This window comes from Choloepus didactylus, chromosome 19 (genome assembly GCF_015220235.1).
Source record: "Choloepus didactylus isolate mChoDid1 chromosome 19, mChoDid1.pri, whole genome shotgun sequence".
Classification (NCBI taxonomy): domain Eukaryota; kingdom Metazoa; phylum Chordata; class Mammalia; order Pilosa; family Megalonychidae; genus Choloepus; species Choloepus didactylus.
The window spans coordinates 14,348,483-14,369,501 of NC_051325.1; the positions used below are offsets into that span (position 1 = coordinate 14,348,483).

Genomic DNA, 21,019 nt, shown 5'->3' on the forward strand with positions numbered 1-21,019 from the left:
TTACTAACTGATATCCTCCAAGTACCATATCTGCACTAATTGATGCTCACACCCTGGCCAGTAAGGTGTTAGCGCTCCATTTCACAAAGAGGGGCTGTGAAGCCGGGTCTAGGATGTAGACATTCCTGGCTTGTTGTCGGGTCCTGTTCACTCAAATGACAGGGTCTGGTGCAGTGGTTCTCAAACTTGCGTGAGCCTCGGAGGGCTTTTTAGAACACAGATTGCCAGGTCCCACCCCCAGGGTTTCGGATTCACTGGGTCTGGGGAGAATCCAAGAATGTGCACTTCTAAGGTACTGCACTTGGAGAACCACTGGTCTTGACTGCCTTACTAACGAGCTCCAGATGACGTTAGCTGCCTGTCTGGGGTCCACGTTTCTAGTAGCAATTTCTCTCTAATGTGTACGCAAATGCAGAGACAGGGACTCAGGGGTTTGGCTTTGAAGGGATCTACCTACTGGAATCCAGTGTTTCCCACACCTCTCTGAAGATAGGAATCACCGGGGATGTGGGTGGGGGGTGATTGTTCATGCTAAAGCTTCCAGAACTCTCCCTTCGAGATTCTGATGGGTCCCGGGAAGTCACATTTTTAACAAGTACTCACAGGGCATGACATGAGAAGTATGGGGAAGGCGCTTCTCCCAGTGGAACCCCCTTATTTAACAGATGAAAAAATGGAAATGGGTGTACCCAGGTCTCTAGCAAAACCAAGACAGCTTTCTTAGACCTGGGCTCAGCTCACCTGGCTACAGGTGAGTTGAGTCCCTGCAGAGAAACCCAAGACCCTGGTAATGAATCTGTGCAAGTTCATAGCAGGAACTCAGCCCCTCAGTTCTGTGCACAGCCCAAAACAAGGACCAAGCAATCGTCTGGGGAACTGGCTTGTCTGCAGTGACTAATGCTTTTTCTTAAAATAGTTTTATTCACACACCATACACTCCATCCAAAGTGTACAATCAATGGTTCTTAGTATAATCACAGAGGTATGCATTCATCATCACAATCTGTTTTAGAATATTTTCATTGTTCCAAACAAAAAAATAAAAATCCCATACCCCTTATACTCCCTAGAATTGATACTTAGTGTTGGTGTGGTACCTTTTTTACAACTGAACAAATACTAAGATATTCCTGTTAACTATAGGCCATTGTTTGCATTAGGTTTATTTTCCCCTATATACTACGCCATTATTAACACCTTGTAATGGTGACATACATTTGTTCTAGTTCATAGAAGAACCTTCTTATATTTGTACTATTAACCACAAATCATCATCCATAATAGGGTTCACTATACATAAAGTTCCATGTTTCATCCTCCGACTTTTCTTCTAGTGACATGCACGACCCTAAACTTCCCTTTTCAGCTACAACCACGCACACACAATTTAGCACTGTTAATTATACTCACAATGTGCTACCATCACCTCTGTTCTTTTCCAAACATTTACAATCAACCTTATTAAACATTCAGCACAAATTATGCATCAGCTCCCTGTTCTCTATCCTCATTCTATCTCCTTGTACCTATACTCTAGGAATTAACTCCATGAGTTTGTTCATTATAATTAGTTCCTATTAGTGAGATCACACAATATTTGTCCTTTTGTGGACTAATGCTTATTGAGCCATTATTAGGCACCAGGCACTAGGTAAGTGCTTTAGGGATGAGAGCATTGAATTCTTTTAACAGTAGCCTTATAAGGGAAGGATGTATATTTATCCCCAATTTCCAGATGAGGAAACTGAGGCCCAAAGAACTGAGATAACATCTCCAAAGTCACACAGGTAATGAACAGGACTGGGACAAAGACCAGGCATGTCTCACTGCAGACCATCGGTGAAGTACAAGATAGGAGAGGATGCGGCTACTCAGATGACCCCCACAGAGCCACCTGGCCTACAGGTTTAGGGCAATAGTGTTTGGAGGATGCCCAGAAGACATGCTTTATCTGTACCTTCATCTCTACTACTTCTTGGCACCCTGTGCCTCCTGCCCACTCTCCACTCTGGGGTGAGCTGGTGCTCCTCTAGTGCCCACCCCATCCACAATGGTGTCCTGAGCCCTGTCCTATCCCTCAGAGATCCTGAATTATCTTTTCCCATTCTATCTGTCTCAACACCCACAAACTTGAATTTCCTCTCTAGGCTGATCTCACCTAGTGAAGTCGAAAGCCCTAGTTCATACTAAAGTGTGAATGACTGATAGTACCCTTTCACACATTGTCGGTAAGTGCTACTTACTAACCCAAATTAATCTCCAGTTGGAATTACAGGCAGGTAGGAAAGACAGTTTTGGGCAGGCCATCCTACTTTGGAAAGAAGAGAAAGATCATGCGGTTCCTCTCTTGACATCTTTCCATCTGGTACAGTGGGCTCCAGGTACCCTATGTGTAGAGATGAGAAGCTATTCCTACAAATGGGAGGAGGAGTCCCCACGACTCAAGGTAGGTCATGTGCCCGACACTCTGTTGACCTTGGGCTGGGGCCCAGGCACCACCTGGGATCCAGGGAAACTTGCCACCCCTCTCCCTCCCTCTGCCCATCCACAGGTGAACTGTTGTGTCCCGGGCTTGACTAGAACTCATGGGCTACAGGTTTGTGTCTCCCACCCACCGTGACTGCTGAACATAAGGCGCCCAAGAGAAAAAGAAGCTGGGGCTTCAGCTTCCCTTGGCCACCCCCCAAAGCCTCAGAGCCTCGGGGTGGTATCGAGATGCTGGGCTTTCCACACACTGGCTTCTCTCCCAAGATAACCAGTGAGGAGCTCAGACCGACAGCCCACAAGCCAAAGTCGGTCCTCGGGAGCGTTTTCTTTGGTCCTCACAGTGTTTTATGCATCAATATTATTTTACATAAAAATCTGGCCTCTCTTGGAAAATCAGAAGATCTAAAATCATTGTTTGGCATCCATCGGCTGGACTGGGTTTGCAGCATCCCCTTCATAGAGGGGGCATGTATTCTCCAGCCTGTTACAGTTCCCTACCAACCCTACCTGCCCGACACCCGCCCCACTTGCTCATTCCATTCCTGTCTGGCTCTGTGGGTTTTTTTATGTTTAGCCTCTAATTTGGCCCCCAAGGAACCCTGCATCCTGGTACACCCACCATTGGGCAACTTCCCCTCGAGTGTGGGCTGGACTTACAGCCTGGCTGCCAGTGAATAGAAAACGGCAAAGGTGATGAGATCTCACTTCAAGATTAGGCTATAAGAAGACTGTGGCTTCCTTCTTCTCTTGCTTTCTTCGTACCATTCACCCGGGGAGAAGCCCGCTGCAGTGTCCTAAGGCCAGCCCTGCAGAGAGGGGAGGTGGGACTGGGGCTGCCGAGTGGTCTTTGAAGTGGACCCCCCACCTATCAAGCCCTCAGATGAGACTGTGGCCCCTGCTAACAGCCTGACGGCCATCTCCAAAGACCTCGAGCTAGAAGCACCCAGTTAAGCTGCACCCAGGTTTCTGACCCACAGTGACTGTGAGATAGAGTCATTTGTTTTAAGCCACCAGGATTTGGGGTGATTGGTTATATTGCAAGAGATAACTAATATAGCTTCAGATTTTTCTGTGGAAGTGGTTTTCTGCTTACCATGTATGGATATTTGAAAGAACAGAATCCTGGAAAACTAGTCTCCTTCCATTTCATCTCTGTCCAGTGAGCCTACTGGTGACAAGTATATATACAAGGAATTTGTAAGCCTTTGACATTTGAGTTTGGAGATCAGAGCAATAGCTACAAATTTATCATGAGTATTTTATATTAAGAAAAACAGCCCCAAATTTAATTCCATTATTCCTCAGTGAACAGAAGGATTTTTTCCTCTGATACTACTTAAAATCAGTCAACTCAGGACTTGCTTTTTCAAGGTGCTATAACCCCAATGAAGACAGTTGATCTTTCAAGGCAAAATCCCTGGTTGGGGAAACATGGAGAAAAAAGATTATACAAGAGATGGGAAATTGATAAGTGTTTAGTTCTATAATTTTCCTCTAACTACTGCTGTAAACCGTACACTATTGATTCTAATATGTAGTGTTTTGAATTATTTTTCAGAAGTTCTGTAATTTCAGTTTGCATTTCTCCTTTCACCCAAGAGTTTTTTTTATTAGAAGGTTTTTAAAATTGACAGGTGGAAGGGCTTTTTTGCTTTCCAAGTATTTCCTTTCAATGCCATACTGGCACATTGTTTAACAAGTTCATCTAAAGATTAGTTAATTGTTTAGGGGTATGTGCTGATTTGAATGTATTATGTCCCCCAGGAAAAGCCATATTCGTTGATGCAATCTTGTGGGGCAGACGTTTTAGTGCTGATTAGATTGGAATCCTTTGGGTGTTTCCATGGAGATGTGACCCACCCAACTGTAGGTGATCACTCTGACTAGATCATTTCCATGGAGGTGTGGCCCCGCCCATTCAGGGTGGGCCTTGATTACTGGAGCACTATATATGCTCAGACAGAAGGAGTGAACTTGACACAGCCAAGAGGGACACTTTGAAGAAAGCACAGGAGCTGCAGATGAGAGACAGTTTGAAGAGGCCGATGAGAGCAGACTCTTGCTCTGGAGAAGCTAAGAGAGGACAAATATCCCAAGTGCAACTAAGAGCGACATTTTTGAGGAACTGCAGCCTAGAGAGGAACGTCCTGGGAGAAAGCCATTTTGAACCCAGAACTTTGGAGCAGATACCAGCCACGTGCCTTCCCAGCTAACAGAGGTTTTCTGGACACCATTGGCCATCCTCTAGTGAAGGTACCCGATCGCTGATGTGTTACCTTGGACACTTTATGGCCTTAAGACTGTAACTGTGTAACCAAATAAATCCCCTTTTATAAAAGCCAATCCATCTCTGGCGTTTTGCATTCCGGCAGCATTAGCAAACTAGAACAGGGTACATACCTGTTCTGACTTTGCTATGTGCTGTTAAGTGCTCAGACACTGTGAGGTTACAAGTTATTCTGTAGATTTCTGTACAGATGAAAAGATAACCACAAAGGTTACAGTTTGATTGCCTTGTAGGATGTTACCCAGTTTTGATTTTAACTCAGCCAACTTACTAGAGAATTCCTTTCCAAGTCAACTGCAAATATGTTATTTGTTAAAGTATTCTCTGAATCAGGTTTACCATCTTGCAGGCTCCCTAGCGAAGGGCCTAATAAAGCTTTGACACACATTTGTTCTATATTCATATGAGAGTCATATTTTAAGTTTTTGAAAATCACACCTTGACACATAGTCCTTCAAAACTGGGGCTCCCTCCTTGGCATCCTCCCAATGTGAAAACTCAGAGCTATAAGTGAGTCTGGAGAGACCATGTGGTTGCAGGGAATGTTCCATGGAGTAAGAATGAGCTGCAGCCCGGCAAGCAGTGTCTAGTGTCAGAAATGGATAGCCACAACAGGCTGGACACGCTGTCCCATAAAACCATCGAGTCCGCTGCTGTTTGGAAACACTAGCAGGACTGGCTGTCCTGAAAGCTCGCAGCATTCTTAGAAAGAGCTGCTGGGGCTGGGGGGCTGTCCTGTAAGCTCACGGCATTCCTAGAAAGTCCTGCTGGGGCTGGGGGTGGGGACTGACCTGTGTCCTGGAGGCGCTCGGAGCAGATGGCGACAGATGTGCACGTGCATCTAAAAATAAGCCAGCAGCTCCACCAGAGCAGCTGCTGTCCCAATGACCTCTCCAGATGGAGTTTCCTGGAAGGGTGCTCTGGAGAAGAGGGGGCATGAGGGTGGGCAAACGGAGAGGAACCCTCAGGGAGACCACGGGGGCTGAAAGTGCCACATCAGAGAGGCCGGCCAGGATGTCAACCCAGGTCCGACTCCCGCCCCTGCTATAGACCAACCAGCCCTGGGGCTTCAACATCCCCGTGCCTCAGTTTCCCTGCTCTGGTTGGATTGTGTACCCCCATATATGTTGAAGTCCTAACCTCTGGTCCCGTGAATGTGACCCCATTTGGAAAAAGAGTCTTTGGACACATGATCAGGTAAGACGAGGCCAAACTGGATTAGGATGGGCTCCCATCCAATATGACTTGTGTCCTTAAGAGAAGAGGGAAATTTGAACACAGAGACAGCCAGGACGGGAGAAGATGGCCGTGTGGCGATGGAGCAGAGGGTGAGAGGGACAGCCTGCAAGCTAAGGAGCACCAAGGACTGCTGGAAACCACCAGGAGCTGTAAGAGGCCAGAAGGGGTTCTCCCTTACAAGGAGCTTGGCCCTGCTGGAACCCTGATTTTTAGGACTTGTAGACTCCAGAACTGCGAGTCAATAGATTTGTGCTGTTTTGAGCCACCATATTGGACGTACGTTCGTACAACAGCCCTGGGGAACTAAGACATTCCCCGTCTGCAGAAGGAGGGGGCTGAGATTCAGTAGACTTTAAGCCTAGTATGGTGGTCACCAGACGCAGGTAGCTCCGGAGCACCTGACTTATGGCTGGCGTGAATTGAGACGCACCATATAAATGTAAAACACACCCTGGATTTCAAAGGCTTAGTACAAGAAAAAGAACATAAACTATCTGATTAATCAATTGTATACTGAAGTACGTGTGGACACGATAATAGTTGAGCTCTATTATACTAAGTAAAATATATTGTTAAAATTAATTTCACTTGTTTTCTCCCCACTTTTTAAAGGCAGAGACTAGAACACTTAAAATTACACCTGATCCCAAATAGAGTCAAGAGGCTATCCTGGAGGTTTCTCTTATGCAAGCTCCAGTGAGACATCTCCAATGGCCACAGTATGCCAGGCCCTTACCAAAAGTAGTCCCCAAATACTCAGGTCCCTACCTGAAATTCTATAAAACATGCACTCACTAAGTTTTATCTTTGCAGAAACTTAAATCCACCAGAGTGTTCCTATACCAGACAAGTCCTAAAACCCAGAGGCAACAGCCTCTTTAAGATCAATAATCAGATGCAGCCCCCTTCTCCATACTATTGACACCCCCTTTCAATATGAACAAGTTAGGGTGCTCACTGCCTAGACACCCCTGAAGATGGAGAAAGAGATTAAGTGAGAGGAAGGGGTAGCAACAAACAAGATCAAATTGAACAAAGGTCTGTGAATACTGAAACTTTATATAATATATATATTTTTGGATGCTGGGGTGTTGGAATGGCTGGAAGGAGGTGAATGACATGGTGGCACTGTAGCCTATAGCATCCTTTGGGATTTGCTCTATAGCTGCTCGTTGAATTGTGCCTTGAAGGCCTTCACCTTTCTGTATATACCTTGTACTGCATAATAAGGAAAGAACTGAAACTGTGGCACTGTAACCCATAACAATTTTTGAAATTACCTAGTGACTGCTTGTTGAGTTGTACATCGAAAGATGACACCTTTCTGTATGTATGTTATATTTTACAATAATGGAAACAGCTGAAGTTGTGGAACTGTGAGCCATGACATTCTTTGGAATTTGCTCTCTAACAACTTGTGAAATCGTACTTTGAAAGTTATCACTGTTATGTATATATGTTAAAGTTCACAATAAAAAAAATTAAATCCTGAGACTTGCACTGTATTTCTATCGGACAGAGCTACTCTAAGGCCACTCCAGCTGTGTCTGTGATGAATTTATTAATGGAAAACAACAGGCACACCCAGAGACTAACGTCAGGTAAACCACGCTTTGCAATATGATTATGAGCACATTAGCAATAGATCAATAGCTCTGACTAAATCTAACTGCTATATCGTTTCCACTGCAAGCTGGAAGCCATTTCCACATCACCCGTCATCTGGAGGTACCTCCCTGGACACTGCACATGGGATGTTACATCTTTTAACAGCCCTGGGGCCTGCTGGGAAATCAGAGATGGCAACTCTCAGATCTATGCTCTGCGCACAGAGCCATGTAAGGTATCTGTTCAGGAAGAAGCCAATGGGATTAGTGGCCAAAATGTGATTTGGGTGCTATCCACTAATTTCCACACCCTTGCCAACTAAACGGTTACTGTTGGCCGTACATGCAAAGAAATGAATCTCCACGCAAAGAAAAGTCCGAAAACTCAAATGTTGGGAAGAGACAGACCCAAGACGTACAGCTGGGCCAGTTTCTCGATGATGGAAAATTTGCTTACAACCAGGATTTTTGAAAACCAAATACTTTTTCAAATGCCAAGGACAGACAGACGTCGAAAGGAACTCAGATGAGGGCAAGCGAATCATTACTCACTGGTTATCTATTCTGCAGAACCAAGTTTTGGTAATTTGATTTCTTCAGAGCTAGTGGCACCTCTATTCTTTACAGTGCCAGAGAGCATTTCCATGGCTTCTCTGGAATATCGTTACAGACATGATGCTTTTTGTTATCCAAACCATTTCTCAATCTGAGCCAGGTGCTGGAACGTCCAGTTGATCTGGGAGCTCAGTTCTGGCTGGTTTCCCTCTGGACTGTGGATCTTGAGGCACAGAAGAATAAGGTCCACATGGTCTAAGCATATTTTCTTCCCCATCACTTAAAACCAACAATTGCACTGTCCCCAAGGCAGAGGGAGGCCAGGGGGCAGCTGCTCAGACAGAGGGGCCTCCATGGCTTGGTTAGGCAGGCTGACGGTGGATGGCCCGGGAAGCTTGAAGGCATTCCCATGAGAAATTAGAATTGCTGGGTGGGCCATTTGCTCTGGTCCTCTTTTGCCATCATTCTCTGCTGGAGAAAGATCTCCCTTAAGGTCAGAGACTTGGCAACAAAGGGCAGAGCAAATCCCTCATGGCGGGGCTCAAGCTATGGATGGAAGTTCACCTCCCAGCGCTGCATGGGGGTGACAACTAGGCCATTGTAAGTGACAGTTCTGCCATGACTTTACCTTCTTCCTGTTTGAGCTCAGTTGTCAGTGGATAAAGAGGGGTCTAAAGCCGGCCTGGAGGGTAGTCAGGGGTCCGGTGGGGAGAGGCGGGGAGTGGAGGAGAGAAGACATAGGGCGAAGGTCTGCAGCGGGGCATTGAGGCAGGTTCGGAGAACGTGAGCAATGAGGGGGCAACGGCAGGACACGGTGGGTATGGGGGAAAGGCAGAGGCTTAGTGAAGTCCTCCAATGTCAAGGTGAAGCATGTGGGTTTGATCCTGGACCCAGGAGGAGCCAGGTAACAAAGATCAATGGGATGGCTTAGGAAAAACACACAAATCTACACACCCTTTTGGAGTAGTGTAAATAAATGGATGATTTATTTACACAATGTCCACAGGAAAGAATGGCTAAGGAAGTGGACAGAGGAAAGGGAAGGAGGGGCTGGAGCTAGGTGACTTAAGGGGAATTTGCCAGTACTGGGTGCCTAGAAGGGATGGGGATGGGGGTGGCTTGGGGGAGACTGGAGGACTCAGGAGAAGGAGGGATCAAAGACAACTTTGGATTTCCCTGCCCCTAGTTCAGAACTACCTAGAACTTCCCCAGGCTAGATAATGACTTTCTTATACAACCTCTTTCACACCTTACACCCTTGGAATTTCATAGCAATAGGTGTAGACGTCTATTCCACCATGGCAAACACACTTAGATACAAATATAGATAACTTTGGCTGCCTTGTCCAAGGCATCATACCCCAACGTGTTCACATTGATCCTACAGAGCATGGAGATGCTATTTGTCATAAGAAATTGGGGAAAATTAGCAACGGGGCTGGGAAAGCCTGTAGACCATGTGTTTGTCCAGCACAGGAATCGTGTAGCCATAGCTTCTAGGATGCGGCTCCACATGAACAATAAGCTTGGGGCACTCCCAATTATCCCAGAAGGCTCAGATAATCTGTGTTATCCAAGCCCCGTGAGCCAGGACAGATGGGAAACCACAAATCAAGGCTTGCTACAACTGCTCAGCATCTCTGGTTTAAAAACACAAACCCAGGAGGGGAGGATAATGATTGCAAAGGGTGACTGCCTTTGGATCTCAAATTTCCCCACTTTATACAAAATCACATGAGTACTAATAACCCAGAAAGGAATGAGAAGCATGTGGAATCCAGCCATAAGCTGAGAATATAACCAAGAATCCTCACATTGCAAAGTTGTCCTATCCCACCATAGGGCCTCAAGATGTGGGATGAGAAGTACGTTGCAGTAGCATAAGCAGTCACTCCTAAATTCATTCCTACCTCCACCTTCCTAGATAGTGTGGAGTCAGCTGCACCTCCTAAAGGCCATTCCCTCAAGAAAGATTTCTCTGGAACCTCAGGTGAGGTTAGATATTCCCAGAGTCCCTTTAACTTTTCACATGAAGCATGTGTTTTTTTTTTTTTTCCTTTCGTGGTTTATAATTATCTTTTTAGTGGTGTAATGATTTGATTAACCTCTTTCTTTGCCACCAGACAGAAAGCTCCGTGAGATTGGGGATGGCTGCTGGGTTTTTTTTTCTCTCTCTCTCCCCAGTGCCTAGGGCAGATCTTGATTGATTGCAGGTGCTCAATAAATATGAACCGAAATAAAGTGTGAGCAGTAAAAAATTAAAATTAAATTAAAAAGACCAAAGGGGCCCAGAACGTGCTGAGGGACAAATCATCTAGGCACCCACACTCCGCTGCAGCTCGTTGAACCACCAAAGAGGCTCTGAAAGCCCCAACGGTGGTTTATCTCATCCTTGCAGATAACTACCTGCCAATGCTGGTGGCCAGTTATGGAATAGCAGCAATAAAGAACAACAAAGTCAATAAAGAGGAGGAAAGAAAGAAAAGAAATATAGGGCACCTGCATCATTTATGGGGAACATCTAACAAATAAATTACACAACTTAAGCTTAGGGAGAAAATACAGACAATGACAAGTCAAATCATTCACCAACTATTTCCCTCAAGGGTATCTGACCCAGGAGAAATCAAGAGGTAGGAGAACAGAAATTGCTCTCAACAAGTTCAGGCAGGCCTAGTATCTCTTGCCTGATTGATTCTTTCATGTAACATAGGCTAGGAGTAAAAGTCAACTACATTACCTGGTGTACAACTGAAAATTAAAACACACACACACAAACACACACACACCCCCGCTGATTTTTCCCAGGCCTTCAGGAAAATCTTTCTACAGTTGACCAAATGATAGTTAGTATATTAGATCCAACATGGTACCTTCCTAAAGAATTTTCAAAGGCAATTTGACTAAACTTGATTTTCTTCTTCTGCATTGACCTTAAAATTTATCCACTACGTAAAATATAACTCCACAGTGCTTCCTGAGCAGTATAAGTTGGTAACTATGGACCAGCCAATGTTTTAGGCTGATTTAGGCAGTGTCTTGGGTTGAGGAGGGACTTTGGTTCATCCCTTCTACCAGAAGGAAATAAATATCTCAGTATAAAATGCAGTCCTGGAGGAGAATCCTGAAGTTCAGTCTCCAGTCCCCAGGAGACGCCTTGAGGACCATCCCTTTCCCTCACCTGCCCCATGTGGGTGATGTTATACAGGTGTGATTAGAACTGAGCACATCAGTTGAGAATGGAGATGACTTGTGTCCATATGGCTTCACTATGAGGACTGGGAATTGAGACATCTGTGTCAATATAACTCTTTGTTACAGGATATTCTTGCCCAGGAAGTTAAGGCTGTATGCCAATAAATAACATCACTGTTTGCTACAGGAAATCCCTACCAAACAACCTGTCCTGGCAAAGTTCGCTCACCTGGGAAAACGGCTTGCCCATCAAATAATGATTTACGTGTGGAGGCTCATGTCAAGACCCTCATTTTGCTGTATCCACCAATACTTAACTACTATGTCACAAACATCACCAACATCCAATCAGTTTACTGCCTTGGAAAACACAGCTTAACCCATAGGTGGCTAAATCCCCAAACCCTGCACATATGCCTCCCGATCTCTACTTGCTTGATAACAGGTCCTTCTCTAAGGGAATAAATAACCAGTCCAAGTCACTCAGATTATATCCTGGCAATGTGCTTCCTTACTGCAATAGTAACCTTTAAATCCAATAGGTTTAAAGAACCCAGCTTTCCTTTATCAACAGGTTTTCCTGATGGATTTTTATGGAGTGGATAATCGACGCAGTAAATCACTTTTGGCCTCTTGAAAATGGGAAGCATCTAAATAAAAGTTGATACATACTAATAATCCATAAGGTTTGGGATACTTATTAAACATAGATAATTTTCTTTGTAATAAAGCTAAAATATCTCTATTCATTTATTTCCATGGAGAAAGGACCTGTTGTCAAGGTATCTGCCTGTGATCAATTTCAAATGAACATTTTATACCCATTTTTCTACTTTCTTACATGATTCCATGTTTTGCAAATTTTCTACAATAAGTATGCCTTTATTTTGAGAGTGAAGAAAGGAAACAAAGCAAAAAGCCACAAGAAATTCATTCCCAAGTATGTATTAGAAATGACCACCAACTCAATTTAAAATACACACCCCCAACACACATATATAAAATAACCTATTTAAAATCTTATTTCATTAAGCCAGCAAGGTGATTTTATCCAGTTAACATCCATATGACATCTACATGGCTGTCCCACACCTTGCCTGCTCATAATAAGCCTCTGCGGTGTTTGATATAATACAGATTCCCGGGCAGGAAAGACGATTCAGTCATTCTAGGGTGAGGCCCAGGAACCTGAACGGTTTCATTTTGTTTAGGGGCATCCAAGTGATCCATACAATCAGGCAAAGCATAGAACACAGAACTCCAGCTTCCACTCACTGGGATGCAAGAGCCAACTTCCACCTTAAGACGCCCCCAACCGAAAAAGAAAAAGCTGAGCCAGTCACAAATAAAGTTGCCTTAATCATCTTGCATACTGTCTCTCTGTGCCAGAGAGTCCTGTGCTTGCACTGGAGCACTAAATTACAAAAATCCCAACCTCCTGTAAAACAACCAGCAGGCGCCCTCCGACCGAGCTGGCTCGCCCAGGAGGGTCGTTGCCTGCAGCCTGCCCAGCAGAGCGAGCAAGCTGGCAACTAGCGATCACGATCCGGACATCCCTTTACCTTAAAGAAGCTTCCTCGCTTGTCCAGACCTCGTGCACCCATGGTCCGAGCTGACATGTCCCCCAGCAGGGCTCTACTGCACGTCCGGGACGCCTGAAGGTAGAGACATTTTTAATGGTTAGTGCAGCCTGTAGGAAATTCCTTTCCAAGCCGCAGAACACTCACAACAACTGTCCTGCCAAGATCCTTTTCCGTCAACAACAGCGTGCCATTTACTCCCCATCAAAGCTCTTCCTACTCCTTCCAGCCTGTGATTTCTCACCACTGACAGCACAGTTCCTAGACTGTGGCCCACCCTGCAGACCCACCCCCCACTTTCAAAGCTGACGCTGGCAGCTCCAGCACCAGCTACAGCGTAACAATCGCTCTGTGGGTTTGCTTGACCTCAAGTCGAAGTCCCAAAGGGGCCAAGAGTTGATGGCACTACAGCCGGTGCCGAAAGCTTACAGATTGAATGTGGCTGATCATAGAAGGACAGCAGAAGAATAAGGCTCTGTAGTCCCAGGAAATCCTGCAGGAATGGAATGAGGTCATCCTTAGCTCTGTTGGCCCTCTCCCCCCTCCCCAGGCAAGGTCAACTGAAGGGCACTGGGAAATAAATCACTCTCTTTTCTCCTTCGAAATCAAGAGAGGGTTTGGATGGAATACTGTGTCACTGTTTACAGACATCAGTTCATCTAAAGAGATGGCATGTAAACAGTTCCATGTCTGTCCAAGGGGAGGGATGCCCTTTAGATTGGAAAAGGCAGGAGAACACAGTTCTTCATCGGAACCGCGGCTGCTGGAGCCTGGAATTTCCCTCAGCAGAGCACCAACACCCCATAATCCTTCCCTCTGGGCCACCAGACCTTCGCTATTCATTTCTAAGTTAAATACATACACAACCCACACAGCTGCCATCACCCTGGCCGGTGTGCCAGGAGGAACCTAGGGGGATTCCAAAAGCTTCCTAAGCCACTGAAACCGGACTAGGAGCCGATCTACAATTGCTCTCATCTTCACGATCCCTTCTGCACTCCCAAACCTTCCTGGGAGGTGGCTCATCGTAACCGCGTCCCCAATGGTGGAAAGGACCACAAAAGAAAATGCTAAGTGACAAGATCGCGCTCAACGTCGAGGAGTATGAAATCAAACTGGTTCAGCTGTATGGGGGGGTAGGGTGGGGAGAGCAGCTGCCCTGCCAGTTTGCTGAGGCTGTTTTGTTATTAGCCGGGTGAAATAGAGCCAGCAGGACTAAAGGGACATGGAAGTCAACCTTTGAGATGTTTCAACAAGCAGAAAAACATAACTAAATTGCAGCAATCTGCATAAGCGTGAGTGAGCAAGGAGCTTTGGCAGGAGACCTGTCCTTTGCCCTTTCTTTGCCTCTCTGTGTGCATTCACCGTGGGACGGGATGGCCTGTGAAACACCAAGCTGGAAGAAATAATGACATGGTGCACACCTGCCCTTCCTTCTGGAACCTTCACCTGTTTTATTATTTTTCCATGGCTGGGTCACTTTAAAGGCGCCGAGGTATCTTCCCGGTGTTTCTTTCCACTTGGCAATGATGTTGGGCTGGGGGCAGCATCTCAATCCCCTCCGGAGAAGACCTGCGAGCCGTCCGGGGCAATCCTGCTGACTCCAGACAGCCAGGTTCTTGGGCTCAGCCTCTGACTGGGGCCAAACTCCACAACCTTTGAAGTCCATCAATTACCAGGGAAGTCCGAAAATTGGAGCCCGTCCAGAAAGAAAACAGTGCTGTGTTCAGAATTAAGAGCGAATAGAAGCCAAGCTGTGACCTTGGGGAGCAAAGGATTAACTGCTTGTGCCCCGAAGCGCACAAATTAAAAGCACACACTTCTCTTAAACCACACCTCATGTCTGTAATTCTTTTTCTTTTAGACGTTTTCTCGGCAAGGGATTTGACATAACCCAGCAGTTAAGGAGCTGCTAAGTGGGAACTAAGATCTCATTTCTCCTCCAGACCTAAGTCCCTTTGTTTTGTTCACGGAGTTCCGTACACAAACTCGTTTTGATGAGCCGTGACAGGCAGGGAATTTTGCCTATTGCAGCGGAGCTGTTTGGATTCCAGAAGTTTTCTATTGTGCTTTAATTAGCTGCCGGAAAAAAGGCACGTGTGCACTTTAACGTGAAGCAGTCTTCAATGAAACATCTGGCTTGAATTCCATAAGGTGCAGGCAAATTCTGCACATTTCTTCCAGGAAATGTAGGTTGCATTCCTCACTCTTCATAAGGCAGCTCCAAGGATGGAGAGAACAGCGGGTGAAAAGAATGTGCTACTGAGTGTCACCGCAGGTATGTGTCCCCGCGCCACGGAATGGAACCCTGGGAGCCATCCTTCCAACCGAGTGGATAGCACATGGGTTACTGTTATTTTTTTAAATAAAATTCTTAAGATCCCAAAAGATGTTCAGGTTTAAGATCCTTCCTGTTACAGCAATAGCTTCCTTCCCAAACCATCACCTCCACTACCTGGGCTCAATACAGACAGAAATTTTGTATCATTTAAAAAGACGACTTCTCCTTCCCACTCGTGGTCTCCCACCCTCTCCCCTCAGGTGATACCCCAGCAGTTTCATCCTAAAACCACCCCAGACAGAGACTTGTCTAAGAAATAAAAAGGTACCATAGTTCAAGAGGCTGGAAAATTCCTCCAGACTTTGACCGGTGGATGGCTTGTTTCTTTCCTGGTTTCCCTGAGGGTAAAGTGGATTCTTGAAAAAGGAGCTCAGCATGTCCAAGGAGATCTTTCCAGATGCTGGCTAAAAGCTAGCCCCCCCAAAAAAACAAAAACCAACAACCCCCTAATGGGAGCTAAAGGACACTGCAAACATTTTGGAGCTGCCAAGCTTTTTCAATAACACCACTGAAAGAATGTAAACGAAGCTCCAGCTCAGTCCGGGCTAAAGGACACAAGCAGGAAGGGGACATTCCACACCCTCCCACAAACGCCAGGCTCTGTCACTGCAGAGGAAACCTAGCTGTGGCTTCCCACGTGGTCCCCCTAAAAACCACTGCTGAGCCACCCGGCCAGGCTGCAGGCTGCACTGACCGCCTGCTGGACAGAGAGACCCACCCAGTCTGGCTCTCCAACCCCCATTCTCCGGGGGTGGGGGTGACAGCTGAGAGGGGAGGAGGGACAGCTGTCTGGAAGGGGACTGCAGGCTGGCAAACGGGGACTGGGACACGGAGTCCCCAATTTCCAGTTCATTTGCATATCAACGAAGCTGGGGTTGGGTCTGGCAGTCTCCCAGGTCCTGTTCTACTTGGCTTTAGGCCAAGTACTGGCAAGACAGAAAGTCTGAGGTCTACTAAGAAATGGGCTTTTCCCCTCCCCTCCCCTCCCCTCTGCTCTCCTGTTCTCCCCTCCTCCCTTCTCCCCTCCCCTTTCCTTTCTCTCCTTTAAGAATTATTTATTCAAACTATATCCTCCTGATTTTATTTGCCTCAGGCCACTAGTGCAAATTCACAAGGAGAAGCAGCAATTAGAGTCATATCGGAAACCACACATCTCAAGTCCAGTTTAAAAGAAACTCAGCTTATTCGACATGGGGGTCCTGGGTTCCCAGCTGCCTGGAGGGTTGGGGACAAAAGCTTTCAACTCACTGCTTTTTTCTTTCTTTCTGTGGAGTGGGGCAAGGTTCTTAGTAAACACGGCCTCATTATTATAATTATTTTTACAGCCAAAGTCAGCGAGGTGGAAGAAAGCGAGTCACCCCTGGGGACATGTCAGGTCAAGACCAAGTCTGTTTTTCCTGGTTCCCTCAAAGCCTCCCACAGCAGGTCTTCCCTCGTTTTAATTTTTTTTTTTTTTTGCCTTTACTAACAGAGGTAGAAGCCAGAGCGAGCAACTCTGTGCCAGGATCCAGGGAAGGGCACGGAATATTTCCATAATTATATTTGCATTGCCATGGATTTTACTAGTTGGACAGAAAAAAATTTATTCCAGGCTGTAGCTTGATAATTCAACTTGTGTGATTTTTTTTTTTTTGAACGTCTGTAGCTCTCACTGCACAACACTAGTTTTCCCTCACATGATAGTCAAACTTTTTTTTCTGAACACTTTTAAGATCATGCAAATTTTTCATTGAAAAGGGAAATTAATTTATGGGAAGTTAGAAATCAGAAACAGAGCTGTATTCCCAGCCTCTCTACTCAATAACCGTGCTTCTGCATTGAATTAGGAACAAGGTTCAGGGCCTCAGTTTCCCCAAGAGTAACCCAGGATATTAAAATAATTTTTTTTTTCCTTAAAGCAGTGAGCTCAGGGGTGAAACTGTGACACTTACGCCACTTACAGGATCAGTTTGTCAACGGGGCTAAAATTCTGGTGGCGGTCATCCCTTCCTTTCTTGGAAGATTGGTTTGCAGACTCGCAGATGCTCTGGGTCGGTGAAGTCATCTTGCCTGTGCCACACAAACTCTGCCTGGTGCTCACATAGCTGAGGGATGGACACTTCCACCCAAGGGTGACGTGTACCACCCTGGGCAACAATCAGGCACCTCTGATGCTCAGAAATTCCTCCTTTTCTTAGGTAGGAAACCATCTCTCTCACCTGCACCCATTGCTCTCATTTAACCCCCAGGGACCGTTCAGGAATTAGCCCCTGCTTTTCCCTCTTCCACATCCCTGCCTCTCTTGAGTGACAGATTTTCCTGAACCTTGTGGCTCGTGGCCTCTGGGTTGGTGGGCGAGAAGTAGGTGCTTTCAAACCTCCTCACTGAAACGTACCACACATTAAGCAGCCACACAACACTGCACACATGTGCGGTAACTTCACACATACAACAAGGAAACTCCATAAGCCACATCAGCTCTGAAACCAAAGGATGCCCATGGACCGAGAAGAGAGCCATCTGGGAAGTGTGGAGGAGAGGGCTGTGTGTCCCCCAATCTCTAATCTCTCCATCTTCCTTAGTAACGGAACCTCTACCTTCTACCTAGGATCATGGCCATCAGAATAAGGCTGCATTTCTCCATTGCCCTACAGCTAGGTATGGCCCTATGACTAACTTTTGCCAATGGAAAGTAAGTACAAGTGGTGTGCACAACTTCCAGAAAGTGATCTTTAAAGGGGGTAGCTTGCCACCTCTTCACCTTTATGTTCTCTTGCTTGCTGGAATGTGGGCAAGATGGCTGGAGCCAGGGCAGCCATCTTGGGTCTTCAAATGCTCTTGGTTATGGAATGCCATGAATGTCGAACAAATAAATACAAGGAAACTGGGTCCCTCACATAGTGGCGTATGTCACTGCATCAGGCTAATCACCTCCAGACTTTTTACAGGAGAAAAAGAAACATTTCCATCTTATTTAAACCATTTGTTTTTGAATTTCCTATCATTCTCAGTCAAACCTAATTCTTAACTAGTTTAAAAGGTTTATTTACCAGTAAAAAAAGCATGAAAAGCCATGGATTTGCTAAATGACAACCTACTAACTTGCATATGTCAGAAGTCCCTCCAAACTTTCCAGCTCACCATTAGACTATTTACCTTGCTCTGTAACCATTGATAGGCTGGAAAATGGTTACCGACCGCCTTTCTGGGGAATAAAAATGCTGATTTTTTAACATTTGTCTATTTTGTGGTGTAAATACTCCCATCATGATCAATGTCAAGCTACCAACATGATGTCAATGGGCTTGCAAAATTTGTGAAAATTCAATAATCAACTCTAGCAAGCAGGGACAACAGCTCCTTTAAGTTACAAATTCTAAACCACAAAGCTTCTGAAGAGGTGGCAAGTATTTATTTGATTCCTCATAAATTAAAGTAATAAAAGATGGCAAAAGTAAGAAACTAGATCTCTAGAGTGCTAACACACTACTTTATCCATGAAACCACATTATTTGTCACTAGTATGATGTGAAATATTCCTGTTTATCAGCCAACCCAGTTAAATGGTGTCTTCAGGAAAGCTTGAAGGAAGCCGTATGTTTAAGCTGTCATTTTAGACTTGGTAGGTTCTATTTCTTTAGAGTTGGAGGAGGAGAAGGAGAAAAGATCTTCCCTTAGACAATCAGACATTGGAGTCCTATCTGCTTTACGCACAGTAGCATCTCCAATACCTGAAACAGTGCCTGGTACGTATGTGCTCAAAAAATGTCTGTTGGATGAGTAAGTGAATGAGATTTTGCAGAGAAGTCATTGAGGCTGAAAGGAAGCGTTTTTAAAGAAAAGCATCCTTAAAAGCATAAGAAGATAGGAAGAACCACAGCTTCAAGAATGATAAGGTAAGATCAAACAACAGCAACACCCACACCATGTTACTGACCCATAAAATTTGCTGGAAAAAAACATTTTTTACACCACTTTGAAACATGGGAACATTGGTGTGAGAAGAACACATGTTCTCTCTGTGGTTGGATTTTTCCTTTAGAGTCTGATCTGGAGGCCTCTCCTCCTGCTCTAACATAAAGCCCTATTCTCTTCTCTACAAGTTCCCAGCCAAGTGTGTTTCTCAGCTCTTTCATTTTTGCTCAGATCAGAATTCCAGAGAGGTTTCCAGGTGTGCGTTCAAGCCATTGCATCACTGCTTGAGAGCACAGAACCAAAAATCCCACCAGAACATATGCAAAACTGCCATTGAAATATAACTGGCCAGGTAAATCAACTTCTCCATGTGAGTGCATATGTACTTGCACCCTTGTGTTATAGAGAGTAAGGCTTTAAATTTCCCATCCCTGCTTCTAAGAAGTGGGTTGGAGAACAAATGGGCCTCCTCTGAAGAGTGCCCTCCCTCCAAGCCTGCAGATTCCTTATGGGGATTGTCAGTGGAAGCCCACCATCCAATATCTAGATAACAAAACACCATGACACCTTCTATAAATAGTAAATGCTCTATTGTTACCTAATACTACCCTTTACCAGTTTGGATATATTATGTCCCCCACAAAGGTCATGATCTTTTAACCCAATCTTCTTGGGTGGAACCTTTGATTGAGTGTTTCCATGGAGATGTGACTCACCCAATTGTAGATGAAATATTTTGATTGGATATTTCCATGAACGTGTGGCCCCACCTATTCAGGGTAAGTCTTAATTAGATCACTGGAGTCCTTTAAGAGGAGCAGGAGCCAACAGGAATGTTTACAGATGCTTGGAGATGTGGACAGAAGGAAGTTTGGAGATGCTCAGCTAAGAGATGAAGCCCAGAGTTTGTCCTGGAGAAGCTAAGAGAGGACCCCCAGATGCTTAGAGAGAAAACCACTAGAATCAGAAGCTGCAAACAATACAACCCAGGAGCAAAGGATCACCAGATGCCAGCCACGTGCCTTCCCAGCTAACAGAGGTGTTCTGGACGCCATTGGCTGTTCTTCAGTGAAGATTTCCTCTTGTTGATGCCTTAGTTTGGACACTATTATGGCATTAGGACTGTAAATTTGTAACCAAATAAACCCCCTTTATAAAAGCCAGTCCTTTTCTGGTATTTTGCATAACGGCAGCATTAGCAAACCAGAACACACCCAATAGCCAGAATCCAGAAATTATTGAGAGATGCATAAGGAGAGAGTTGCTTTCCAAAATAATACTTTATGTATCTACAAAAGAGTCATGGAGAACTGCTACAACTCTACAACAAAAAGACAAATAACCCAGTTAAAAAATAGGCAAAGTACATGAATAGACATTTCCCCGAAGAAGATACACAAATGGCCATTAAGCACAGGAAAAGATGTCCACTATCACTGGTCATCAGGGAAATGCAAATGAAAACCACAAAGACATAGCACTTTACATCTACTAGGATGGCTATTATTTAAAATATGGAAAATGAGTGTTGGCAAGCATGCCAACAAATTGGAACCCTTATACTTTGTTAGTGGTAATATTAAATGGTACGCTGCTGTCAAAAACAGTTTGGCTGGTTCCACAAGAAGCTAAGTATGTGGGTGCCATATGGTCCTGCAACCTCATTAGTGAGCATATACTTGGAGGATCTGAGAGCAGGGACATGATTGGTCATTTGCACACTGGTGTTTATGGAGACAGTATGCATGATTTGCAATGGGTAGAGGTGGCCTAAGGGTACACTGAGGAACAGAATGGTGAACTGTGGTGTGTGCAAACAATGAAATATTGAGCA

General features: G+C 45.2%; 1 protein-coding gene across 8 annotated transcripts in view; it reads right to left on the reverse strand.

Annotated features, from left to right (window-relative positions):
* RIN2 (Ras and Rab interactor 2) overlaps positions 1-21,019 on the reverse strand; it is a 249,289-nt gene that overhangs the window by 92,694 nt on the left and 135,576 nt on the right. For 4 of the 8 annotated variants that reach the window (XM_037810948.1, XM_037810953.1, XM_037810950.1 and 1 more), the window contains one exon: positions 12,933-13,025. In XM_037810948.1, the coding sequence (XP_037666876.1) occupies positions 12,933-12,989 (57 nt within the window). In that variant the 5' untranslated portion in view covers positions 12,990-13,025. Of the gene's footprint in view, positions 1-12,932; positions 13,026-13,316; positions 13,437-14,399; positions 14,570-15,559; positions 15,921-21,019 lie in introns of those variants that run through there. The other 4 variants (XM_037810947.1, XM_037810952.1, XM_037810946.1 and 1 more) reach the window with 4 other exon arrangements.